Below are 27,503 nucleotides of genomic sequence, written 5' to 3'. Positions count from 1 at the left end.
TGGGCCCTAAGTATTTGCAGTCACTGTTATTAGTACTGGCAACATGTCAATTTCTGTATCCCTTTCCAACTGAGTGGAAAGCCTTTTTGTTGCCCTTCTCTTAGGAGGTCACTCTTGTCAATTCTGAGATGCCCTTTGCAACACGGAAGCTTGTCGGGAGTGATGCATTTGGAGAAACCGTCTCTTAAGATTTGATAAATGCATTCATTTTTTAAGAAGCAAACACAGGGTGAAGCAGACCTGTTTGGATTGAGGTTTTATGTCTAATGCTAAGAGGGTTACATAATTAAATCAGAGATTGCGTCCCCTGAGATACTCAGGAGTAGACCCATTTTCATAGGCTCCACATCCATCTCGAATATTCCTGTTGCTTGTGGCTAGGTGGTGTGTGTGTTACGTGGTGTGTGCATGTGCCGGCGCCCTCACCCACACGTGAGTAGGGCATGGGGTAGGGAAAGGAGAAGATGAGAAAGGGTCTTATAAAATGAACCCAGTTGTGCAAAACATTACATGATGGTGAATCATTTCAGCCTCAATCCACCTGACGATCACCCTGGCTTCAAGGATTAATGACCCTTGTCATTAGCTTTCTGAGGCAGACAGCATCCCATTGCAAAGGACCACTCCCATGAATGAATAATCATAATAAACACAAATGTAATAAATACAAGCCAGAGGTTCATCTCCCAGAGTCTACGTCGCAGGACGCTAAAGGAACAGCAGCCCTGGTTGTAATAGTCTCAGGTCCGTTCCTTTAGAATCCAAAGGGGAGGAAGGACCCGTAGGGTTTCTCTCGATTGTCTGTGTCTCCCGGCAAGATTACCCTGAAACCAAACCTAACAGGGGTAAGAAGGACCTTGATACTCCTGTGAGAATGCACTCCAGGCTTTAAAACCCTGACTCTCAGGAAGTCTTCCTACTGTGTGTCAAATCTTACACTCATCTTTCATTTAGTCGGGGCCAGACTATGTCTGGGGCAACAGATTCATTTTCAGTGGCACATGAGGAAAGCCACCTTTCTCCCCATCCACAAGATACACAGGCACACGGAATAAAGCTGCCTCAATCAGTCATGCACTGAGCACCTACTATGTGCGAGGCAGCCTCTGAGACATGTTGCACTTTATAGTGTCTGACATCTGTTTTCCATGTGACCTTCACAACAACTCTCTGGGTTTGGGCATGGTAGGGGTTATGACCTCTAGATGATGGACAAAGGAACTGATGCTCAGAGAAGTTATGAGAGTTCCCCAAAGACAGTGAAGTTCAAACCCAGGTCTTCTGGCTCCAAACCTACGTTTCCGGTTGCACCACTCAACCTCTTGCTGTCCTGGGCTGTCATCCCTCTCTGTGGGAACGGGTGTATCCTATGCAGCCCCTTCCAACTGGCCATTTGCATTAAGGCTCCATGTTCTGGATGAGTCCCAAGAATTCCTCACTAGAAGAGGGAAACAGTAATACCCCCAGGTCTTGAAGGATTTCCCTTAGAGACTGGGACAACCCAGGTTTGGTCACCTCAGAGGGTCCAGGGTCCCTCATTTTCCTTCTCCCTGACCCCAGCAGTCAAGTGCAGCAGCACAGAGGGAAGCGACCCAGTGTAGCAGAGACGTTAACAGTAGATCCTGCAGGTGGTCAAATCCCAACGTTTCCACTTGCCACCTGCATATGTAAACCCAGCTTCCCTTCCCCTGTCTACATATTGGGGATAATAACATCAAATGCCTTATGAGGTCAAGGTGAAGATTAAACATGTGATGCCACAGAAAGCACTTAAAACAGGGGCCAGCATTGAGTAAGTGGCAATACATGTTAGGTATATTTATATACCTCAAAAATGTAAAGAAAGTAAATGAGATAAAAACAATAAAAGTGTTTTCTAATATTTCCATTAATGAAAATGATGGTTTCTGATTCCATCTTTCTTTGACATCTAGCACTAATTTTGAGATAATCAAGTCTATAGAGCAATGGTGTTTAATGGGTGAAACCTACAGTGTTTTAGACAACAGATCACTGGCCAGAGAGTAACAGACCGTGTAGATGTTTCTGTGTGTCCTTTAGCGCCTCAAACACCTTTGGCGCTCAGCAAGATTGTGTGATTCTAGTGTTGGGTCACTTAAAGACTCCTCCCCCGCTCCACCTGGAGTGTCCTATAGAGACAGACTTCCAAATATCCACTTCCGTTGCTGCTTTCCCACTTTCTTACCCACCAACTGAAGGCTGTGATGATATTCTATCCTTTCCTCCATATTTTCCCAGCTGCGGACATGGGAACTGGGTCCTGTGCACGGTTTAGTCTAGGAAGGGAGACCCCACCCACGATGTCAAGCCCTCCAGCACCTTGGACTCTCATTCACTGGATTCATGGGGATCAGTGAGTTGACACGCAGGGCATGTTCTTTGCTGGGGCCTCTCTTTCCTGGTGCCACGTGAGTGTCCAGGCTAAGATGAGACGGCGAGCCCCTCCTGGGCTGGGGATTGTTTCCCAGGACTTTGCTGGGCCAGATGCCTTTGGATCCTGAGCACAGCTTGCAATTAGGAAAGGGACATCGGAAGCTAGTGATGCTAGCCCCTCACTTGGCAGATGAGGAAACGGCAGCCTGAGAGGAGACTCGGCATGCCAGAAAGAGGCTGAGCTGGGAGAAGAATCCTGGGGACCAGCACCCAGTCGGGGTCTCATTAAGGCTCATCTACTGCCTTCCCGATCACCCGCCAGGCTTGTGTCATCGGACTACGAGACTGATCTCAACGAGACATATAAATGTGTCAAGTCAAAGAGAAAGGCACTCGGTTTGAAGTGGGGAGAGTGGAGCTGGGCGTCTAACCCAGCTCAGATGTTGGTGGGTTGTCGTCATCTCTGTAAGGGGAGACGGCAAGCACCGTCCTAACCAAATCCCAGCTCTCGAGGCTTTTACAGAGAGATGACTCATTTTGGAATAATAGCCCATAAATTAATAAATACCATTAAGTTTATGGGCTTCTTCTAGTCAGAGCCCTTTCTAGCTATCAATTTAGTTTTTAATAAACTCCCCCTGACTTGTAAAAGCACAGCAGTCAATTTCTGGTCTGTGCTGAAGTGACATTTCTGGTATCAACTTCCTCCTGCACATGTGCAATGAAGACGAAAGGGCCCCAAACAAAACAAAACAAAAACTAGGTGGAGAGACATCTGTCAGTTTCCGTTAGGTGACCGGATGAAGGCCAGTGCGCCTGGCTGCCTTTCCCAGCGTCTGGGTGCCTGCCCTGGGGGTCTTGCGAGCACCTCGCTGGATCGCTCAGATGGAAGAGGAGACCCGAAAACCACCTTCAGCTGAGACTCTCTGAAGAAGAACTGGGTGGGAATCATGGCTGACCCAGCCTGTGACTTGTCATCTAAAATAGTACCAGCTCTGCATACCCTGTAGGTAGGGGTGATGGAGGATAAAGTAAGTGAAAGTTCAGTAGCAAGCTTTATGTCCTGGAAAATGTAAAAGTGTGATCATGTTGTAATAATAATATAATGATGATGGTGATGATGATGATGATGATATCATATACCGAGTGTCTTCTACGACGTAAGGATCTCTGCCAAGCACTAGACATTCAGTATTGTTTTTGATGCCCACAGCACTCTTAGGGGGCAAGTATCGCTCTCCTTGGGCTCAAGAGTGGATGGGTAACTTGCTGGAGGTGACACAAGCAAATTCCTCCTGTGGAAATTCAGCCCTCCAATCTGGTCATCTGGCTCTAGTCATGGTCTTGCACTGCCCTAGACCATTCAACATGTAATTTTTACTAAGGTTTACCCGCCTTAATTCAAACCATACTCTTCAAAGGTTTTCTACTCATTGTTAAAAACACAGATACAAGCTAGGATGTTTTTATTAATATTCCAGGCTTGGATTCTGCAAAAGAGGTGTCATCTTTGTTGCCAACCAATGCAAGAGGCTTCGTACAGAACTCAACCTTTCTTTTCCAAGAGTGACTAGAAGCCCTACGGATGTGGAGGGTGGGAGATAGGGGTAGATATCGGGGGTCCCGAAAGCTACGTATTCAAGGAGAGCCTAGAACTCCTAATTGCATTTGGAATAGATCTCCCATGGGCTGATAACGTTGGAGGAGATGGTAGAGTTCTTTGAGTCCAACATCCTTGTTCTGCAGGAGAGGGCTCTGCAGCTCATGGAGTCTGTAGTACTGTGTCCAAGGTCACCAGCTACTTGGTGACAGAACTGGCTTAGTTACTTTAAGCCCTTGTACTCCTTCCTCCATGTAATGCTATCTCTTGGGCTGAGTGGTACAACCAATGACCCACTGCTCTGGCATTTCCCTGCAACCAGGCTGTGGTGAGGTGGGGGCCAGGTGAGGAGGAGGCATCTGAAACTCAGGTGTGTCTGATTAGTGATTGGTCTTCATGGACACTGTCAAAATGTAAAGGGAATGGCTTTGTAGCCCATAGCTGACTCTACAGATCATCTCTTCCATGGCCTTTTCAGACCTACCAATGATCATGATAAATAATCATTAAACTGGGTGGCCTTGATTGGGAATTATCTATAGTGCCCTGCAAAGGTTTGACAATGATCTAAGCAAATAGATTTTTCAAGAATGTTCACTAATATCCCCCGCCCCAAGCACGTGTCGTATACATAGCAACACTAATAAATATTTGTTGAACAAAATAGATGTTAATATCTCAATGTACCAAAACAGCAGTTGCCAGAAACTAGAAATCCAGAACCTTGTTCTGCAACACACAGATCCATCTAAGAGGTAAGGCGAAATTTAAAGTTAGATCTGCCTGCCTGAAAAGCCTCTATCCCAACCACTTTCAACCGTAAATTTTAAGGTGTGGTTCTCACACATTAGTGGGCTGTGTATGTCTAAGAACCGGCTGGGGAACAGAATCCTGGAACCTCCCCTAGAGACTTGGATTCTGTAGGACACTTTGCCACAGCAGCATAGGTTATTTTGGTGCAGATGGACCACAGGCCCCACTTGGACAAATGCTGTTCCAAAGATCATTAATAACAGCTGACATTTACACGCCCTTACTCTGTCCCTGGAAAAGTTATTTCATCCTCTCACCAATGCTATGATATAGGTTCTATTATTATCATTGCATTCTGGAGATTAGGGGGCAAAACCCTGAAGCACAGAGAGGTTGGGTGACCAGCCCCGGTCACTGAGTTGGTCAGGTACGGAGCCAGATGAGAAAACCCAGTGTCGAGCTGCAGAGCCTCTGCTCTCAGCCATCAGCCTCTGCAAAAGGAAGGGCGAGGAGGGAGGGTGGAGTGTAACGCACTGTTATTGTCTCCACTCAGTTTTGTCTGAGCGTAAAAGGAGCTGGATCCTCAGGTGCTTCCAGGTGGAGGGAAGGCTGGCCAAGGTGACCCTATCAGGCATGGCTTCAGTCTGGGGACACACCTAAGGGCAGAGCTAAGCTGTGAATTGATAGAGGAATTGGACAGTGTCTCTAACCACCCTTCTAGTGCCCACCAATGGATGAGGAGACGTTTAGAATAGATTTTAGGGTAGATAGCTCTCTTAGCCACCGTTCCTTCATTTTTGGTAGCAAAGAAGGCAGCTAATGGCAAAAGACATAAATAAAACAGAAAAACTTGGTATGAGCATCATACAAAGCTTATAACGACATCCATACTTTTGTTAGGCATCTCGTCCCCACCTTTGTCCCACTGAAACTCCAGGGAATGAAAACTTTGGTTGTTAAAGAAGCAGATGATCATATTTCTAAAGAAATATTTCCATGAGTCAAGCGCCCGAGCTAATAAAGACTCATTTATGAGAGGTTACACCCAGAGAAAAATAGCAAACAAGCCCATGTTTCAGTCCTCTTAGACTTGTAAACAGTCCATAGGCAGTGTGCTCTGAAAGCAGCAAAACTGTCCCATAAAACGTTTGTAGCCGTGACTGCTGCTTATGTTGTCACGGGGAAAAGTAAAAAAGGCACATGCACAGAGGGTTTTTTAGGTGCTCTCTTGAACTAATCATAGTTTTTATTTTCTATATTTTATGATGCTTCGAAATCTTGGAGCCTTGTGGCCTGGAGGACGGACTGCTTCTCCCAGGATTAACTGCTGTCCTACCCTTCGCCCCCATCTGCAGGGGATACGTTCCAAGGCCCCCAGTGGATGACTGCAAACTGCAGTTAGTACTGAACCTATATATACTATGTTTTTTCCTACACATGCACACTTATGATAAAGTTTAACTTATAAATCAGGCACAGTAAGAGATGAACAGCAATAACTAATAATAAAACAGAATAATTATAACAAGATACTGTGATAAAATTTATGTGAATGTGGTCTTTTTCTCTCAACCTCTCTCAAAATATCTTATTGTACAAATTTAATGCCTTTTCCATTAAAGGAAACTAAGCACTCACCACTCGCGGTGGCTGTAGCTTTCGTAGTTTGAAGAACAACAGCAAAACTAGCATGAACTTCTTTTTCCTTCTTCACAACTTCACGGATAGGACATTTGTTCTTACCTTAGATCTCAGCAACCTCAGCATACAATTTTCCCCTGTCCTTATTAAGTCGAGAACTTTTACCTTTCCACTTAAAGGAAGCTCTCTACAGCTCCTTTTTGGCATATCTAAATGGCCAGCATCACTCCTCTTGGGCTTTAGGGCTGTTATTAAGTAAAATAAGGGTGACTCGAGCACAAGCATTGTGATAACTGGACAGTCGATCTGATAACTGAGGTGGCTACCAAGTGACTAAGGGGTATGACTGGACAGAACGGTGACTCACATCCTGGGCAGGACGGAGCAGGACAGCACAGGATTTCATCACGCTACTCAGAATGGCTCGAAACTGAAAACTTACAAATTATTTATTTCTGGAATTCTCCATTTAATATTTTTGGACCAAGGTTGACTGTAGGCAACTGAAACCATGGCAAGCAAAGCCATGAACGGGGTAAGGGGTGGGGCTCCTGTAATTCCTAGAGGCAGCAAACACTTTGCCTGCCAACACACCTTGGTATGCAAACCAACCAATTCCGGGTCCATACCCCAACCTACCTCCTTTTGTCAGGCTTCTGCAGGGGACATTATCCCCCTGCCCTAAATCACCCCAGGGCCAGATACAGGACAGCTAGAGACCACGTCTATATCCCAGAGTCTGCCAACGTTAATCGAAGTATTCAGTTGTAAGTCTGCCTAGCTTCTCACCTATCCTTGCCCATTCTTTCCCCTGAAAAAGCACAATAAAGGCTTTTACCCATGCCTTTCCCTTGCTCTTTCTGCCTCCCGACCGACCCTGGTGCTTCCCTGTGTGACCCTGCATGGCATGCCATGCCCCCTCCCCTTGGGAACTCTGAGTAACAATTTCTTTTCCATGGCAATTATCTCCTGCTCTGTTGGCCTTACCATACCTGAATAAAAACAAAATCTTAGGTCCATTTTGAAACATCTCCTTGCTAAATGCTAGAAAAAATTCTCCTAATTTTTACTAAGGGAATCACTCCTCCTTCTGTTTGTAAATCAAGAAGTTTTCATCCCATGCTCTGAAAACCTTGCAAGGTAGGCTGCCCTGTGCCGTTACAGGACAGCGCCTGGATACCGGAAGCGGCAAGAAGTGGCTGAATCCTAACTCCTATTTGCTGGGCGGGTTATTCCCTCTAAGTCCCAGTTTTCTCATCTGTAAATGTTGATGTGAATCTCCACCCCCCAGGGTTGTGGGTTTACACGAGATGGTGTCTATAAAGGACACAGCCCCTCATGTGGGTTCCAGTAAGTACTAACCAAAGGGTAGCTTTCAGGCATTCTTATTTTCTCCAATCACCAGTCTTGGTACTGTGGCTTGACAACGCCTGGGTGAGGCTCTGACAGTTTGCAGGGAACATTCCCCCTTATCAGAAATTCTTTCTGCCGCAGAGAGATTAAACAGGGCTCAGAATCTCATATCCAGAGAGCTTGCCTTTCAACTCAGTGCCCTTGGGGATGCCAGGAAAAGAGGCTGCCTGCCTCATACATTGGGTACTGTGACACGCCAGTGAGAGCTCAGCCTGTGGAGCTCGGAGAGGAGGCCTGGGGGCTGCTGCAATCTTCCTGTCTATTCGTTTGTGCTCACTATCCTGTTGAAACCTCTTCTCTGTGAAATTTATGTAGTCACGATTTGGGGGATGGACCATCCGCCTGGTCCCAAATGTGGTTCATGAACTTGGAGGGAAGTGCATTAACTGTGCATCTCAGCAGCAGGAACCATGCCTTCATTTCACAGCTTTGAGCATCAGCACCCTTTTTGGACGGCAACAGGCACACAGCGGATGATTTTGATGAGAATTGCAAGCAATTTTTCTCTTCTTTTGCAAAATCCTCTGCCTTCCACTTTAATGGGATTGGCAGTAAGCCTTTTGTGCCTCGGTCTTTCAAGAACCCTCCAGCATATATACAAAGGCATGCACTTCCACCTTAGATATATACTTCTGTAGCCAATGTCCACATTTATTATAAGTGTGAAATAAATGGAAATGATATACATTTCTATTTATCGCCAAAGAAGTAAAACTAATTAGGTAGGCTGGGGAATGGGATATACTGATTAAATTTGATTACTATTTAACTAAGCCTAAACGAAAATCTCAGTTTGGTTTCCACCATTCTGACAAAAAATCTTTCAAATGTACCAGCCTGCTTTTCTGCTTTAGTAGACTCAACATTTGATTAATCTTGGATACTTCAGCTTCTGACAACGGCTCAAATTCACTAATATGAACATCAAGTCTGCCAATATAAAAGATGTGAATCCATGTTCATGTATTCTAAACAAAGGTTAGAAAATACTTATGCTAAAAAATTCTTCATAATGTACTTTGTTATGATTTACATCTTACCTTCTGTAAGTGAAATAGGTCTATTTCCCATCGATAGAATTTGGGATAATCAAGTTTGATTAAAAAGTATTGTATCATAAACTCCCTCATCTCAGCTCAAAGCCTGTTTCCAACATTGATTTCATGGATTTCCCATTTTTTTCAGGGTCATTTTTGGGGCAAAGTTTGTGGCCCTCCTTGACCAGAGTATAGTTTAATGTTGCCAAGAAAGCCTATCTTGACAATGTTTCGTGTGTATGTCTCCTGGAGATTTTATTGATATACTATGTGTTTTCTTAGAATTATGGGCGATCACCACAGCATAAAGAAACACGGAGCGGACTCATTCTTGTTCTCCTGTCTGACTCTAGGAGATCCCTAGCTCTGCCACCACCATCACCCAGCAACTGCCGGCTTGTCTGGAAAGAGGAGAAGCAAGGGTTGCGGGGCAGCGGTCGGAGGTGTCGGGAAAGGCCTGTAAGATGAGTCCTCATTTATGAGGGAGCCAGTGGGGCTTTTTCAGCCAACCTCTGGTCTCCACCACTTCAAAGCCTCTTTCCTGGAATGTCCCCAGCGCATGGAGTCCATTTACTTTCCCAGCTGGTTTTACAGCCGCAAAGCCTACTCCTGACTTTATCTATGTTCCCACCAGCCCCTGGCGAGGGGTCCCTGGAAGTTGTTTCCACGGGGAGAGCACAGTGAACGGTGTGGCTTCCCTTGGCTCACTTCCCACCCATGACCCATTCTCTTCCCCCCAGGGAACCGGCCAACCAGCCCCTGCGTGCACGTATCAGCCCGGTTCCCAGAGAGGATGGGCTGGTCCAACTCTGAACTGTCACCTGTTACAGGGAAAACAAAGGCCCGTTCCCCCACCTCTCACGCAGTCCACTGGGAACAGGGCCAGCCTGTTCTATGTGTTCAATACGTTTTCAAACATGCTCCTTTCAGTGGCCGCTTTTGCGGTGGTTATCTCTTTAGGGTCTTGGCCTCAAAACGCCTTGTTTGTTGTGAATTGTAAAACAGTATACCCTCTCAAGCTTTTAAAAAAAAGAAAGCTCTAGTTTTACTGGAAATTTTTCTTGTGGGAAAACCTCTCCCCTGCCCCGTTGAGAGATGCCATCACCCACAGTCTGGATTGATTGGAGGGACCTGGCCCAGCACCATGGAGCAGGAGCTCACAGCCCAGATGTCGAGGTAATTTCCAGACCTCGTTTTGTTTCCTCCCTCCTCTTCATGAGCTCATGGATTAAACCACATGAGCTGACCACCTGCTGATTGCTTTGTATAAACTGCACAGATTTTTCAGGCAACAAAAATAAATCTTGCCCTCTCCTAACAGAGCAGGGACGATATTCTCTAGGAGAGAGAGAGAGAGAGGAATAGTTGAAATGGCTCTAGAACGGCTGGCAGTCCTGTGATTGTGTAACCCAAACAGCCAGCATAAAACTGTAAAACTCTGCCGCAGGGGCAGATGGCTGCTGGGAGGATATTTATAGCAGGGACCCAGAAATAACTGTAAAGGAAAAGCTTTCTGAGTAGCAGGAGTTGGGACTTCAAGGTAGCATTCGGTTTAGAAGATATTCTTGCTCTTCTCTGAAACCCTGGAGAGCTGTGCATTCCTCACCACACAGGAGAGAATATTTGGTATATTCACAGAGTGCACAAAAGGTAATCCTCTCATAGCTCTGCGCTGCCCAGACCTGACAGATAGGAACTGGAAACAGGAAGGGAAGCAGGGAGAGTATTAGGAACGTGAATGGGGCATTTTGCAGTGCACGCTGGAGAGCCGCAGTGACGGAGCCCAAAGACACTCTAGGATCTGCATGATAGCGGTCATCAGGTCAGGAAGGGGCCCCCTTTCAGGGCCGTGCGCTAGGCAGGGGCAGGATACGCAGAACTGCGGCAAGGAGACCAGCGTCCGGGCTCAAATCAGGATGCACCGCCCCAGCCAGCCCCTCTGTGCTAAAGCCTTTGCCAGTTGGCCAAGGAGGAGGGAACCAGACTGCAACGGGGCCTGGGCACTATTTGTAATTCTTTCTCTATTTCTAACTTTAAAAAAAAATTTTTTTTGGCTATGCCACACGGCATATGGGATCTTAGTTCCCTGACCAGGGATTGAACCTGTTCCCCCTGCACTGGAAGCGCAGAGTCTTAACTGGACCACCAGGGAAGTCCCTCTAACTTTATGAACTGCATCAAGGGTACTTTGTTAGCATGGGTTCAGGACTTTGCAATGCATCTTTCTGTCACTGGTATAAATTCTTGAGCTTCAGTTCTCGTGAAAGAGAAGCACGCAAATTAAGCACCCAAACCAACACTGAAGTCACCGCCCTCGGATCCTGACAGTATAGACCAGCAAACCACGAAATGACACCAAACCTCTTAGCACTACAAGCCATGCACGAGGCTGCAAGAAAGAGAGGGAAGAATGTTCAGACTCCTAAAAGGGATTTCCTTGTATACTTAACTTCTTAAGTAAGTCATTTGATCTTTGAAAAATGCATTAAAAAGCAATCAGGTGGTTTGTGTGCATGTGTGTGTGTATGTATATATATACGTACACGGTAGACAAGGTAGCTCCATACAGCATTCTAAACAAACCAAAACAAAACACTCCCCTAACTGCAAGAGAAAAGAGCTGCATGACAAAACTGCACCATGCATGTAATGATTTCTCTTTCCTAAGAACTGATTGAACTGATGTTTTCCAATCTTAGTGTCCCTATGAGTGTATCTTTCTACCATGCTTGCCTCATTCCAATGGGAGCACCAGAGAGGAGCCTGGCTTTACTTATTTGCTTTCCACCTAGTACATCACTAAGATTTATTACGTGTATCCAGCAAGTACATCACTAAGATTTATTATGTGTATCTTTAAGTCCCCAACTGGAATTGCCAGTGTTATTAACAACCCACGCTACTCACTTAGAAGATAATTAACAAAGTATCCCAAGCACAGCTTTTCTAGAAGGTACAACTGTCCACTACATATCGAAACTTGACCTCAGTCAATTTTGTCTCCTTAGCAAGGGATGGCTTATTTTCAGCTCAACGCCACCTCAGGATCTCCTGATGACCTATGCGATTAAACCCAAGGCCGGGGTGATTTTACACTCCTGACACATTCATCTCTCTTACAGCAAGTTAATCAGGCAGAATGTGAGTGGTCCAGGGCTTCACACCCCAAGCCAGGAAGGTTCCTCATGTCTGCTCTGTGCTGCACTTGCTGGTGGGGACACCTGACCCAGGAAGACAGTGAGTAAGTGGCTATTCAGCTCTCCGGTTCCCTCCACGTGCTGATTAACCGTAGCCCCAACGTGCTGGAGGACAGTGACCGAAGGAGTTTTACCTGAAACTGAGCAGGACGCTTTGATGGCCTCAGGCGCAGCCAGCCACACCCCAGTTTGCAGCAATAGGACCGGGGACACCGGGATCGACCATGGCCCAGCACAGGAACAGACCCTGCCGCCAGCTTCGGGAAAAGGTGCCGAGGCAGAACGCAGATCTGGAGGTGGGTGTAAGCTCTCTGATGACAGGGACCGTGTCTGATTTCCACTGCATCTCCAGTATCCAGCTCGGAGCCCCGCACATAGTAACCCTCCACAGAGTTCATCAAGCGCAGGCATCAGCAAAGCTGGAGTTTTTCGTGGTGATCTCATGGGAGGGGGTCAAAGGGGAATCACGTGGCATCCAAACAGCGCAGTGGAGGACACTCTCAGGGACCCAGAACTTAGCAATATCCAGCGACCAGAGACACTGGAGGGGGGACGGTCTGCACCAGAGAGTGGGGTCCTGAGACCAGGCTCAGATGTAAAAGCCTCGGAAGGTGTCTGGCGAGAGCAAGGCAGGACTAGAGGGAGGGACTGGTTACCAAGACCAGGGCAGAGACCTGGATGGAGAGAAGGATCTAGAAGTTGAGAGAAGCCTAGTCATGAGAGCTGGACTATGGGATGAGGGTTAGAGCAGCAACACGGCTGATTGCAGTGATGCTGTTGGCCCCCGAATGCCTGGCTAGAAACAGAGCCCCCTGCCTCACTTCTGTTATGTTCCCCGGGCCAGGGCCAGGGGAGGGCCGTGGGCAGAGAGCAGGGGGTGCAAAGGCTGTGACATGACAGTGTCTGCACTCCTGATCCCAGTGAGGTCAACCTCTCCGGCCACAGGCAAGACTAGGTAGTTTATGGAAACTGCCTTTCTGGTTGATTTAGAACCGTTTTCTTCCCTTCTAAACACAGTGCATTTAGGTTAAAAACCAGGCAGCGTATCAATAAACTAATTGAGAGCATAGGCGATAAGAGTTTAGTGTCCTTTCATAAACCTGAAGTTTTAGAGTCTTCCTGAGGCAGAGGCAATATAAGATTCCAGGCTTTAGCTGCTGCGAAAACTGTGAGCCTACATCTAATAGGGTGCAAGGGAGGTGATGGTTACCATAGAGAAATTAATCAAAGGACAGCACCACCTAAATCTTCCAAGGAATCGTGAGGCTCTCCTGCCTTCTAAAGAAAGCACGCACACCTTCACACTTCCACACACAATGGAAGTTTTGACTGGATGAGGAGGACCTGCTTGTAATCACTGTTTTCTGGAAAGGTAATACGTTTATAGGTGATGAATAAATGCTGTCAGCTTCAACAATATTATGAATACAACCCGAATAGAAATGAGCAGAGAGCTAAGAGGAGGTCTGACAATGAATCTTGTATTTCATCATTTAGTAAAATACGAGGTGTTCCCTTAAAAGTGCAGGTTGGTCTCTATTTGTAATTGATGTCGGAGCCCAGGGCTCACAGATATCCTAGACTGTTCAGCCGCACTTGCCCTGGAAACCCTTCGAAAGCAACCTTCTTTCCCTCACTGTTCGCTGCCACCTAGTGAATTTACTTGGAAAAGAAACCAGAGCTGGAAAGGAAATGCTTTTTAAAAGGCAAATAGACCACCTAGAGAGGTGGGATTGGGAGGGTGGGAAGGAGGGAGACGCAAGAGGGAAGAGATATGGGGATATATGTATATGTATAACTGATTCACTTTGTTATAAAGCAGAAACTAACATACCATTGTAAAGCAATTATACTCCAATACAGATGTTAAAAAAAAAAAAAAGCTGCCTTGGGGATCATGTGAACTCAAAATAAAGCTCAACTTATAGACGGGAAAAAAAAAAAAAAAAAAAGGCAAATAGCTTTAACAGGTGCCCGGAGCAGGAAGGTAGAAGCTCTTGCCAAAAGGGCCACGGAGGAGATAATGAAATTCAAGCCACTGGAGCGGAGCACATAAATGAAGCCGCTGTCCGGTGGAACCTTCTGGAAAGAGCAGGTTGAGGTCAGCAGTTCATGACAGCATGGGGCTGCCGATCAGGACAGCCCGGCTGGACAGAATCAGTCTGTTCCTCTGCCCGCCCCTTGGTTGACCCCAAAGGCAGGGCCACATGTCGCATGGCCCAGTATACAGACGTTAAGCGCTTGGTAGAGAAAAAAGGTGTTTGGAATGAAGCAGCTGGTGCCGAAGCTCCAGAGTTTGTGCGTCGGAGGCATGAAAACTATGGTAACGGGACGATCACAGAAGGGAGGGAAATGTAATCAGAACGGAAATGCAATCATGTGCAGCTTTCCTAACCCCCAGCTGTCTTTGCCAATCTCCCTGCAGCGTGAACACAAAGGCTGTAACCTCCCAAATCAAGAGAGGGCCAGGGTAACTGCCTCCTGCTCACACCCAGGGTCACCGGGCACTGAAAGGATGTTGTTCCTCCATCACTCCGCACACAGAACTGTCGGAGGGAGGTGGCCGTGGGCACTGACTCTGTGAGCGCTGCCGTGTGGCTCAATCTTGTCCATCTGTTTCAGAATCCACCTTACCTCTCTCTCTACTGGGATCATGAGAGCCCTCAGCCCTGCCCAGATTCTCAGGCCTGCCCAGGTTCTGTGAACATGCTGGAGAAGTGGATTGCTCAGGTTCAGGTAATGATACTTGTGCAAATGAGATGTGCAGTGGCTATTGCCATTGGAGCATGTGTCATGTGCACACACGTACATGGTAGTATATGTGTGCGAGTACATGCGCATGCATGTGTGTGTATATGCTATGTGAACACTAAGAAACTGATGACATCCAGTCTCTTATTGTCTTATTGTACATTGTCTCTGAAGGGGTGAGTTTTAATGACTCAGATCATTAAGGAAATGGGGAGGCCATTTGGCTCAGAAACTAAGGAAAACGAATCCACTGATTTTAATAATTAAATGAGACCAAAATGAAACTCTAAGATTTGTTCTTTTCACTCAAGAGACCATGGACCATTCAACTCATGACATCTCTCCCCCAGGTATCCTCCAGAGTAACTAGTTCAGTGTTAAAAGACTCTGTAACTGTGTGTGTTTCCTGCTAGCCATCACTTTCACCCTCAGAACAGATTTGCCCCATTGCAAAAATGGTGATATTATTATTGATATTTTGGCACTGGGTCATTCACTGATTTGATGCTCTTTGTACTGTAACTTACAGTTGTCAATTGGATTCGAATGCTTGCTCTATCCTTGGGGACCTGAGCTATTAATAGAGCGATGCATAAAGAGTCTAAGCACATCGCAGGGGATCACTCGGTTTGAATTACTTTTACGGATGTACTTCTAAACGTCATCTCAACTCTAGCACTGTGCAGCCAGTGGGCCAGTGTTGTTCACTGGATCCACTTCTCCAGAATCATTGTTCCTATCTTACGTGGTGGATCAAATCCTTATACAACACGAAGGAACGAACCAGCGACCACATGTAAAGGTGTTAGCCCACATACGATGACGTGGCATATAATTAAGCACAGCTAACATGCTTTCCCAACAACGTCCAACTCCTCCAGAGTTTAAGTACACTGTGCTTCATCCAGAGGTTGGCGTCCCCACCCCAGGGCAAGTCCAAAGGGCACCAGTGTGAGACTGACAGGGGACCCGCTCTCCAAGGATCAACAAAACCAGTAGAACAACAAGATTTGAGGAGTAAAAATGAAAAACTAGAACACTCCAGTATGCTATGAATTTGGATCGTCTGTGCCCAACTGAGAGAGGTTGTAAAAATAACCCTCAGCATCCTGTTCTTGGGGAAAAAAATAGTGCCAAGCATTCTTAATTAGTACTTTCCCTGGCAGCAATTTGGAGATCCTGTGATTCCCAAATCTCCCTAGAGGTAGGGAGTTGACTTCACAGAAATCTAGGCAACTTTGCAAAAAAATGACTCCTTAACCCAACTTTGCAAATAAATATGTTTTTAGTTATTAGATATTTCCCTCCTAATTTACAACAGATAATTCAGGGAGACAAAGTAAATTTTAAGCAACTAATTTTGCGTGGGGCTCACTCCGCTTGGCCATGAAAAGAGTCAGGCCGACCTGGACTCCGCTGTCCAGGAGTTGGGGACCCAGGGGGGTCTGAGGCAAAAAGGCAATGAAAAAGAAACATGACAGCAGCGCGTAATTCCCCACCCATCCAATGGGGGGCGTTAAGAAGACGGCTTGTTTAGATGGACTGCATTTTACTCATTCACTAAAGAACAACAACAACAAATGTCTATTTGTGGAAGACACCATGCTACACACCACAGATTCTCAACCCTACTGGTCCAAAGGAAACATGAGAAATATAATTTTTGAAAAATTTAAATTGTTTAAATGAGATCATAATGAAATTTTAAAAATTCATAAATTCTGTTTCTCCGCAGACTTTTGTTCTCTGGTTGATAGGAAGGACTAAGGCAGGGAATATTAATAATTATTATAATGATAATAAAGTAGCTATTATTTTTTGAGCACTAACCATGTGCTAGGCAACTGTATTATAATTGTTTTTAAGTGATTCATCTTTTTAAATCCTAATTTTCACAATACCCTTTAAAATAACATCACTGCAGTGGATTGAAAGCTTGTGTGTACTCAGAAAATTCATATGTTGAAATCCTAACCCCCAGTGTGATGGTGGTAGGAGGGAGGACATTTGGGAGGAGATTAGGTCATGAGAGTGGAGCCCTCATGCATGGGATTAGGGCCCTTATAAGAGGGACCCCAGAGAGTTCTCATGCCCTCTTTCTGCCATGTGAGGTTACAACGAGAAGCTGGCAGTCTGTAACCCAGAAGACGGCTCTCACCAGAACCCAGTCATAACTGCACCCTGATCTTGAACTTCCAGCCTTCAGAACTGTGAGAAATAAATGTCTGTTGTTTATATGCCCCACCCCAGTCTATGGTATTTTGTTATAGCAGCTGTAACTAAGTAAGACAAACATTTTCTCTGTCTTAACAAAGGAGGAAGTTGATTGTCTAAGGTTAAACAATTAATATGGGACAGAACTGAGATTCAGACTTTGGACTGTTGGGTTCCAGAGTCAGTGTCCTTAATTGTTACACTTATGGTTAGATGATGTCTTAGATCTTTATTTAAACATATATATACAATTTCTTTTCTATTCCCATTTTCCTAGCCTAGGAAGCTCTCAGTGGACTATTGTCATAGTCTTCAAACTGGCCACCCCGACTCCTGTCTCTTCTCCAACAAATCCATCCCCATAAGTTGCCAATAGAGTTATGTTCTTAAAATGCAAGTCAGATGATTCTCTCCAATATCCAAAGCCCTCAATGACTCCTTTCACTTGACTGATAAAGAAAATACTTCCGAATATGGCGCTTAAGGGCCCCTGATCCAGCCTCATGTCCTTTTCATATGCCCCACAGTCACGTGAACCCCACTGTTCAGTGTTCCAAAGGACCAAGACTTTTGTTCCCGCTATGGCCCCACCTGGCCTGCCTTCTGGCGGGCAGTATGGCACAGTGGGCATGCATATGAGCTTTGGGGTTGACTGGACTTCAACTGGAATCCCAGCTCTGCCACCTACCAGCTGTGTGACCTTGGGCTAGTTGTGTGACGTCGCTAACCCTTACTTGTTCATCTGAAAACACGAAGTGCTGAGAGCATCAAAGGGAAGAACAGATACATTCCACTTAGCATAGCGCCCAGCACACAGCATTCAGTAAATGGAAGCTGATTTTATCTGCCTCAGGAAACTCTGTGCCCTCTCTTCCATCTGTGTCTCAGGGGCTGCCCAGGCATACAGGGCTCGCTCTATCTAATTGACCTTCACACTCCATCAATGTCACATTCAGGCCTGACTTTTGGCTTAAGCTCCAAACCCATAACTATGGTTCATCCTTCTTTTGGTCTTCCAGATGCATCCAGTAAAATAGTCATTCTAGTCTAAATTTCCAGGGCAGAGTTAGAAGAGAGATGGGAGGTCAAAGAGGGTAAAAATCAGAAAGTTGCATAATAATTATAATCAAAATAGCTAATATTCATTGAACATGATATATCAGACTCTGCTTTACATGATGTATGTATATTGGCTTATTAAATCTTAAAAGACTGGTACCACTTTTAGTTCCCCTCTTTATAGATGGGGATGTAAATGGTCAGAGACATTAAATAAGCTTCAAGTGACAGAGCCTGATTTGAACCAAGGCAACCTGGCATTCGGGTAAGCATGATCCCCCGCTCCCCCCCTTCCAATGACTGGCTCTCCCCTCAATTCCCTGTTCCTGACATTTATGCAAACTCTCAGGTAGAGGGCAGATCTCTGGTTTTTACCCCAAATGTGCCGGATTTTTGTGGCTCATCCCGTCCTTATTTTACAATCAGCCCAGCAAAGCCAGTTGCTCCACGTGGGATGCCCTATGATTTATGTCATCTTCATTTCCACTCTCATTGTGATTCACCTGAACTTATGAATTTAAAATCACTTAATGCATGTGGTAAAAGAAGCATTTCCTTTTCTATCGCTTTTTTATTTGAAGTAGCATCTGTGCTGGAGCTTCAAAGAATTAATTTGAAACATTCAGCTGCAGCCAGAGCTTGATATACTCAGAGGAGCAATGCCTAGAAATACTGGGGAGCAATGCCTAGAAAAATGCCCTCTTGCAAATATTTTAAAATTAGTCTATCATTCTCAGCAAGGATAGGTTGGGTTTGGGTGCTGGGATAACTAGTTAGGGAGGTTTTAGGACAATTTCTTTTCTTTTCTTTTTTTTTGGTATGGACCATTTTAAAAGTCTTTATTGAATTTGTTACAATATTGCTTCTGTTTTATGTTTTGGTTTTTTGGCCCCAGGCATGTGGGATCTTAGCTCCCCGACCAGGGATCAAACCTGCACCCCCTGCATTGGAAGGAGAAGTCTTAACCACTGGACCGCCAGGGAAATCCCTAGGAAGAACAATTTCAAAAAGACTATTCCACCATAGATTTCTCCTTCCTAAAAATCTGAATAAATGAAACAGCTCAATCTTTCCATACACAGTTATGATCTAGGGCCTGGGACATTTGATTCTGTATATTCACTGGGTCTCAGAATCAACCACACATTCGAATCAACCTGAGAAAAGTCAAATCTGTCTAAGATTGTTGAAGTTAAGATTATACTGGAAATATAGCATGTACATTTTTTTTGATTGATGGGATTTTAGGTGGATTTCATTTTTTCCCTTACACTCCCTACACTTTCTAGGTTTTCAAATAATCGGAAAACATAAACATCGAAGGGAAAATCAGTCATTTGCTCACCGTTATGGGAAACCTCTGAACTAGAAGCTTAGAGTGCTGGGTCTGGTTTAACTCGGCCCCTCCGGGCTGTGTAACTCTGTGAGCACGTCTTTTAGCATCTCAGAACTCAAGCTTCTGGACCTTTGCGATGGGTGGGTTAGATGGTGCTATGATGTTCAGACTCTAGGCTCCAAACCCCGGAGGTCCCTGCAAGAGCCTCTGGCTTTCTCTGCCCCTCACCAATCCTTCTTGCCTGATGCCCATCCAGGCTTACCCCCAAGCAGCTCTGCTTTATCCATTCAATGTTTTACGTGTTAAGAATCCCATACTGTTTCTACTTGAACATATTTCACTTAAGACCAAAAAGTTTGATAAACCTCTGGGCTAGGGGATGGCTCAGTGAAGTTAGATAGCTTCTCACCCGTGATTTTGTAATCCTTTTGTCAACTCTATATCTCATGAAGATTACAGGATCACCTAGAACTTCCTGTACTACACTGGGGGTAATGAAACTAGTGGAACTGACTTGCAATCTATAGGGAGTTGACTTTGCTAAGACACTTCCCAGGCTTTTTTCTGACAAGAGTTACTTGCTGATATATAAAACAGATAATCAACAAAGACCTACTGTATAGCACAGGGAACTATACTCAATATTTTCTAATAACTTATAAGGGAAAAGAATCTGAAAAAGAATATATATATATGTATAGCAGAATCACTTTGCTATATACCGGAAACTAACACAACACTGTAAATTAACTCTACTTCACTTAGAAGTAAATAAAATCAATGAAAAAAGACAAATCTATGAAAAAAAGAAAAGTTACCTGCCACACAGTCTTACGAATAGGCAAAAAAGACATCTGTGATCTGCTGCTCAAAAGATCCTTTCTCAGATAATCATCATTGGCTGAAATTCCAATGGAATTCATTATACTTTATAACAATTTAGGTGTAAATTAGTTGTAACAGACTCTTTTGAGGCAAGAGAAGAGAGGAAAAAAATGACACTGGGAATCAAAGTAGAAAGGAACGTCAGGTGAAGAACAAAAACAACACAAGGAGATGAAGAAGAAACCAATATCCATTCTACCTGCTTCACGTCCTACTCGTATTTGGATCTGGTCTGTGTAGTCGCCATCTTTGTGCCTGAGAACTTCTACCTTCCAGTGTTGAGCCTGGCCTCTATGCTAACACAACACAACACAACACAACACAACACAACACATCTCTCTTTGTGAATAATGCCCACAAAGCACTCACGGAGCAAATCCCAGAACTACACTCTCTTCCTTCTCTTCCTCCCCAGCTCCCTCTTCATTTCTGCATTTCCTGTCAAGGTCATCGCATCTAATTTTAAGCATATCTCCCACCAGATGTTTGAGGACCATCATCTCTCAACCATTTCTAGAAATCAAATGAGAAAATCAAGCTGCTTTCAGTGGATTTCAGGCCAACCTGTGGACTACCACACTTAGGGAATAGAAGATGCAGATTTCCTCCCAGTTAAGCATATTCTGAAAAAACACAAGATGCAAAAGAGTTCAGAAAAAGCTACGGGAAGAGAATGCAGATGGGGTTGTCCAGTGACTGGAAGATTCTTTGATAAGTGACAGAACCTACGGTCCCACACCAGCAGTAAGGCTTCAGCAATATACATTCACAGCATGTAGCTTAATCTCTCTCAAGAGACAGACTGAATAATGCCCTGCTTATTTCTTATTCACCAAGCCTGTGATGACACAGGTGTGGCAGGGCAACCTGACCATGGATTATCAAGACCCAATTGAACCTCACATAATGCATAAGACATCAGCCCTCTGTTATTACAATCCACAATTTTAAAAGCTTTGAAACGTAAGGGACTTTACATGGGAAAAGATACTTCAGAGAAGATTCCCCTCAGCTATATATTGTCTCCTGTAAGTTTTCTAAATTTTTTTAAAATTTTATTTATTTATTTTATTTATGGCTGTGTTGGGTCTTCGTTTCTGTGCGAGGGCTTTCTCTAGTTGCGGCAAGCGGGGGCCACTCTTCATCGCAGTGCGCGGGCCTCTCACCATCGGGCCTCTCTTGTTGCGGAGCACAGGCTCCAGACGCGCAGGCTCAGTAGTTGTGGCTCACGGGCCCAGTTGCTCCGCGGCATGTGGGATCTTCCCAGACCAGGGCTCGAACCCGTGTCCCCTGCATTGGCAGGCAGACTCTCAACCACTGCGCCACCAGGGAAGCCCCTAAATTTTATATACAGCAAATATCTGAACTTCAAAAGCTTCCTCAATTAGATGGATTTGGCTCCTAGTACAATGTTATTGTTGTCTTGAGAGAAAAATAAGGTCTTGCAGAAATGTATGCTTGAAAAGAGCAGGGCTTGGGTGTTCTCATTTGGCATGTAGCCCTTAAATAGATCTGACAGCTCAATTTTCCAATATGATATCCAGGAAATATGAAATTAGCTCCCAATTATATCTGGTGCAGTGATTATATGCACAGGAGGTTTCACGCAGGGCAACTTGTCACAGCTACTTCCTGAAGCTTTCTTTTCTCCGAAATTCTAAACCCAGCCTATAAAAAATCAGGAGTGTTTAAAAAATAGTCGGGGTGAGGAGCATGACATGATTTGCTTTTTGTTCTATTTGGGCATCTTTTGTATCTGGTTTCATGACATGAGTCTCTCCTTGACACAGGTGCCTTGGCCAACGGCAGGCTCCATTGCAAAAGTAACAGAGCCTGAGGTGTCAACCCTGACGTGCTTTTTTATCCTCTGCTCCATGTAACAAAACATGTGTTTTAATCAGATCAGCAATGAGCCCATCTAAAAGGGTATACAGGTGCATTCTCAGGAAGATATGTTCTGTGACTAAGCTTTGCCTAGGGGGATGTTAATAGCAGTCTCCTTAACCAGGAGGACATAGCCTCTCCCCCTTCTGCCTCACTGTGGTCTGGAATACAGATGTGATGTTTTGCTCTCAAGCAGCCATTTGGGGGCATGAGGTGATATATTAAGGACGATGGAGCACAAAAACTCAAGAAGCCTGGGTCCCTGCTGACCACAGAGCCTCCACACCCGTCCCGGATTGACTACCTGTGGATGGTTTTGTTCGTGAGAGAGCAATAAATACCCATCCTGTTTAGGCCACTATTAGTAACCCTGGTAAGCCTTAGTTTTTAAAATTATAAACAGCTGAATGTAAACCTAATTGATATAATTAGCATCTTTCAAATATCAGGTTCCAGTTAGTACATAATTGCTAAATGAAGGCAGAGCTCTGCAAGGGGGTGCCTTACTTTGTCTGCCCACTGCCAGAATTTTTATTGAAATGGTTAGTCGGAAGGTCACCCAGATCCACCCATCTATCTATCTGTCTATCTATCTATCTATCTTCCTTCCTCCCTTCCCCACCCCCGACACCAAGTCTGTGCTGTAACAACAGCCTGGCCTCTGCAGAAAGGTGAGGGAGACATAAAGCCAAGAGACATTTCCTGACCACTCTTGTCTCCATGGGCCAGTCCCAAGTCTCAGAGTGATGAGGTTGGAGCGTGTGAAATTGCCAGTGGTCAACCACTGGTGACCCACGAAGCTGGCAATTTCATGTGGTTCAACTTAATCCTATGGCTCTTACTGTCTGCTCCTCTCCTGTAAGGGGAAAAACAAAAGCACCTCACACAATCCTCTCCAAACAGCAACCTTTGAAAGGTTCCTACTTGCATGTGCTGTGGGGCAGGGTGAGAACTGTGTCCTTAGATGACATCTGAGGAGGGAAGATGCAGGACTCTCAGTGTTTAATGGACGAACTTCAGTTACACCAAACTCTTCCCCATCACAGGCAGGACTTCTGGGCACGGGGTGCCCTCCTGTCACTCTGGTGGACTTCTCCCCACCGCCCCCCAAATCCTTACAATCTCAGCTTGAATGTCCCACTTACCTACAACTGGGTCCCTGGCACCGAGCCTGACCTGTAAGCAATGGGTTGTATTAAGAGCTAAATGTGTTTTCATGGTTTCCTCTTTTCTTTGGGCCTTAAAAAGTTTGTTTTTCAGCTTTGTTGAGATATAATTGACCTACAGCACTATGTAAGTTTAAGGTGTACAGTGTGATGATTTGATATGCACTTGCGTTGTGAAATGTTTACCCCACTAAGGTTAGTTCATACACCCTGGACCTAATTACCATTTTGTAGTTGTTATGGAGAGAACATTGAATTCTATTCTCATAGCAACGTTCAAGTGTATAATACAGTATTGTTAACTATAGTCACCACGCTGTACATTAGATCCCTAGTACTTATTCATCTTATAACTGGAAGTTTGTACCCTTTGACCAACATCTCCCCATTTCTCCCACTCCTCATACCTGGCAACCACCAATCTACTCTGTTTCTATGAGCTTGACCTTTTTAGATTCCACATAGAAGTGAGATCACACAGTATTTGTCTTTCTCTGACTTATTTTACTTAGCAAAATACCCTGAAGGTCCATTCTTGTTGTTGAAAACAGAAGAATCTCCTTCTTTCTCATGCCTTAATAATATTCCATTATATTTATGTATATATATAATTATCCATCCATCCAACCGTTGATGGACACTTAGGTTGTTTCATGTCGTGGCTACTGTGATTAATGCTGCAATGAAAATGGGAGTGCAGATATCTATTCGAGACAGTGATTTCATCTTCTTAGGATATATACCCAGGAGTGGGATTGCTGGATTGTATGGTAGTTCTATTTTTAACTTTTGGAGGAATCTCCATACTGTTTTCCATAGTGGCTGCACCAATTTACATTCCCACCAAGTGCAAGATACTTCAAGTTTCACAGCCTCCAGAATAGTAGGCATTCATGATCGACACATGTGCTGGGAAAATGCTGGCTCAAAGCATCTCAGAAAAAGCCTTGGAGGCTGTAGCAATGAGTGAGATATTATACCCTGCACAGGCTGAGAAAGACTCATTCATTTAGTCTCATCCAGTCGGCTCTCCAGTAGAGCATAAGGTCCAGTTTGGTTCACTGTGTTATGGAAGTTACAGAGAAATGGAAAGAACTACAAAGAGAGAACTTGACCCACAAATGGAAAATTAGTGTTATAAGGAAAAGTAAACAGAATTATATATACTTCTTCTAAAGAAAGTAAAAGGAGGTGTCCCATTACTGTATTCAAGTCCACTTAATTTTGAACATATTCTACTGGTAGAAAACAAAACACATAATCGGATGTGTTTCCCTTTGTGTCTAAGCTGCCGGAAAAACTTGTAGCAAAATTCGTCAACAATGGGCATGAACTGCTCCATGTAGGTGCCTAAAAGTCTTCACTATTCCTACCTGTTACAAATGGTCTCTCCTCTATTCCTAAATGTTTCGCCCCCGAAGTACTGAAAATCTTATCAAAAGTAGATATGGTTAAAAAAAAAAGTTATGCACACACAAACACTGCTTTCAACTATGTAAGTATAAGAGGGATTGCATGAAAAGGCTGCTAAGATCTTTCAGTTTAATTTAGAAGACCAAATAAAAAGACACTGGTTTGTAAAAAGAATGGAAAGAATTCATTCGAAAGAAAGAAAACACCCTCTCGCTCATGATCAAACATGGAAATGGGGTGCTGAAGACATCTGTGCCATTCTCGTCTTTGAAAACAGGAATATGAGCAGTTTTATAAGTTGTAAAGTGATCTGTAAGGCTTTCTTCTTTATGATTCAAGAAGATGATGCAGAAACACACATTCTAGATAACTGAGACGTGTATCTATTTTTTAAAAAAGACAAGATTGTAAGACCTTCCAGGGAAGGGTCCATCTAGCCACCTGAACTACCCTCAGTCAGACTTCTCCCTTATTTTGAGAAACAGCTGTGAATCCTTTTGTTATGCTGAAAATCAAGAAGAATTTTTTTGCCATTGTTGAAATGATTTTAATCTGCCAAACACACTTGTGAGAATTCTCTCATGAGCAGTTATCATTTTCTTTTTAATGGTCATTTAAATTTTAAAAAACTGTGATAAAATACACCCAACATAAAATTTGCCATCTTAACCATTTAAAAACGTACAGTTCAGTGGTGGGAAGTCCATTCACATTGCTGTGCAAACCATCTCCAGAACGCTTGTCATCTTGCAAAACGGAAACTCTGTAGCCACTAAACAACTCCCCACGCCCCTCCCTCAGCCCCTGGCAACCACTACTCTGCTTTCTGTCTCTATGCATTTGACTATTCCAGGTACCTCACAGAAGTGGAATATACAGTAATTGTCCTTTTGTGACGGGCTTATTTCACTCAGTGTAACGTCCTTCAAGTGCAGAGGCCATGTTTGAACTCTTATTTACTTCTGCTTTGTAAAGCCACAGGGCTCTATGCCTTGGGTTTCCCTGAGGTTTGGATCCATCAAGAATGCTGGGTTAACACCGGAAGCTGCAATCAGGCTCATGGTTTTGTTGGATGGTTGTAAAGTGCACATGTGTCGAGTTCAGGGACTACTCTCCCCTCCACAGCCCTCCCTTCAAGAAAGGGTTACTTAGGCGGCACTGCTGTCTCTTGCCTGGAGGGATTTCTAAGCTTGAAATGCTACGGTTGGGAAAAGATCGCTACTGTGGGAAAGATCAGAGTACAGACATCATTAAGACTGAATTTTAATAAAATCAATCCATTCATTAATTGGTTCATCCATAGAAGAAACATGTATTGGGCATACCTAGCTCAGGCAAAGCATTATGTCAGGTACTGAAAAGAATAAGGCATGATTCTTGTACTGAGAAACCTGAAATCTCCTTGAGAGATGAGATAAACACATGTGAAAAATGAACAGTATATGCTATAGTCTGAATGTTTGCTTCCCCCCTAAAATCATACACTAAATCCTCACTCCCAAGTAGGGCTTCTGGGAGGTGATTAGCTTGCAGAGGGGGAGCCCTCTTGAATGGGGTTAGTGCCCTTATAAAAGAGACCCCAGAGAGCTCCCTTGCCCCTCTCACCATGTGAGGACACAGCAAGAAGATGGCTGTCTATGAACCAGGAAGCAGGTCCTCACCAGACACCAAATCTGCCAGCACCTTGATCTTGGACTTCCAGCCTGCAGAACTGTGAGAAATAAATGTCTGTTGTTCACAAGCCTACAGCCTATGGTCTTCCGTTATAGCAGCCAGAATAGACCAATACAGTGGACTGTAATAGCATAAGAGATTGTCACAGGATTCTATGACTAATTGACAAATTAATGACAGAAAATTAAGTGCTGTGTGCTCTGGGGAAGGAGGGTGTTTCACACACAGTTCTTCACACACTGTAGGTGCTCAGTGATGAATGCAGGAAGGAAGGTAGCATTTGAAACGGCAAAGAAACTTACAGCCTGGGGAATAGTGTGAACAAATGCTTCGTGCTGGGAAAGTCCACGCACTATCTGACACGTTAAGCAGAGTGGTTTGCCAGAAGGAAGGGGACCGGCCTGGAGGTACCTGAAGGGGAAGATCAGATATGAGAACGTGAGCCCTGCAGCAGCGGCTTGTGGTTTTGAATGTGACGCTCTGTGTAGTTAGGAGGCGAGCAGGAGTACCGTGATTAATGTGGCATTTTAGGAGGATTAATCTGGCAGGTATGTGCGATGGATCAGTGCAGAGAAGAGAGAGGAAGACAGAGCTGTGAGGAACGTTTTGCCAGGGTCTGGATGTGGCCAGGTCTGCATTTTCTCTCAATTGATTTCAAAAGAATGAGACGGCTCTGAAGAGCTCACAATAGCTCCCCTGGGACCTCCCCATCTGCACGCTTTAGGTCAGGATTATGGGAAGGTAATGATTAAACTTTATTTCTCCCAAATTCAAAAGGACATGCCATTCTATACGTCCATCTCCATCCTCACTCAATGGGTATAATTATTATAATTAAGGAGACATACAAAGGAGCTATTAAATAGTGGCTGTTTAAGTGTGTGCTAATTGGGAAGTACACACAAGAGGCCCGCTTGAATGACTTGGTGCGGGTAGGGGACAGGAGCTGGTGTGTCTAGTACAGATGCATCCTTAAAATCTTTTTTAGTGACTCTATACTCTGCATTCTTTAAGGGAAAACCAGCTCAAAGAATGCTGTGAGGTACTTGGATTTTCATTTCATTTGTCATCACCGTTACTGGATAA

The 27,503-nt window shown here is 44.5% G+C and overlaps 1 protein-coding gene across 2 annotated transcripts in view; it reads right to left on the bottom strand.

The window, feature by feature from the left end:
• The window catches only part of FRMD4A (FERM domain containing 4A), a 474,406-nt gene that overhangs the window by 398,740 nt on the left and 48,163 nt on the right, over positions 1-27,503 (bottom strand). Inside the window, exon 1 of one of the 2 annotated variants that reach the window (XM_057544410.1) lies at positions 6,386-6,539. The exons of the other annotated variant lie outside the window; for it this stretch is intronic. Within the exon in view, the coding sequence (XP_057400393.1) occupies positions 6,386-6,439 (54 nt within the window). The 5' untranslated portion in view covers positions 6,440-6,539. Of the gene's footprint in view, positions 1-6,385; positions 6,540-27,503 lie in introns of those variants that run through there. 2 annotated transcript variants of the gene reach the window in all.

Source organism: Balaenoptera acutorostrata, chromosome 3, assembly GCF_949987535.1.
Source record: "Balaenoptera acutorostrata chromosome 3, mBalAcu1.1, whole genome shotgun sequence".
NCBI classification, from domain to species: Eukaryota; Metazoa; Chordata; class Mammalia; order Artiodactyla; family Balaenopteridae; genus Balaenoptera; species Balaenoptera acutorostrata.
Note: the sequence above shows the minus strand (reverse complement) of the source record. Positions and strands in the feature narration are given on the sequence as shown.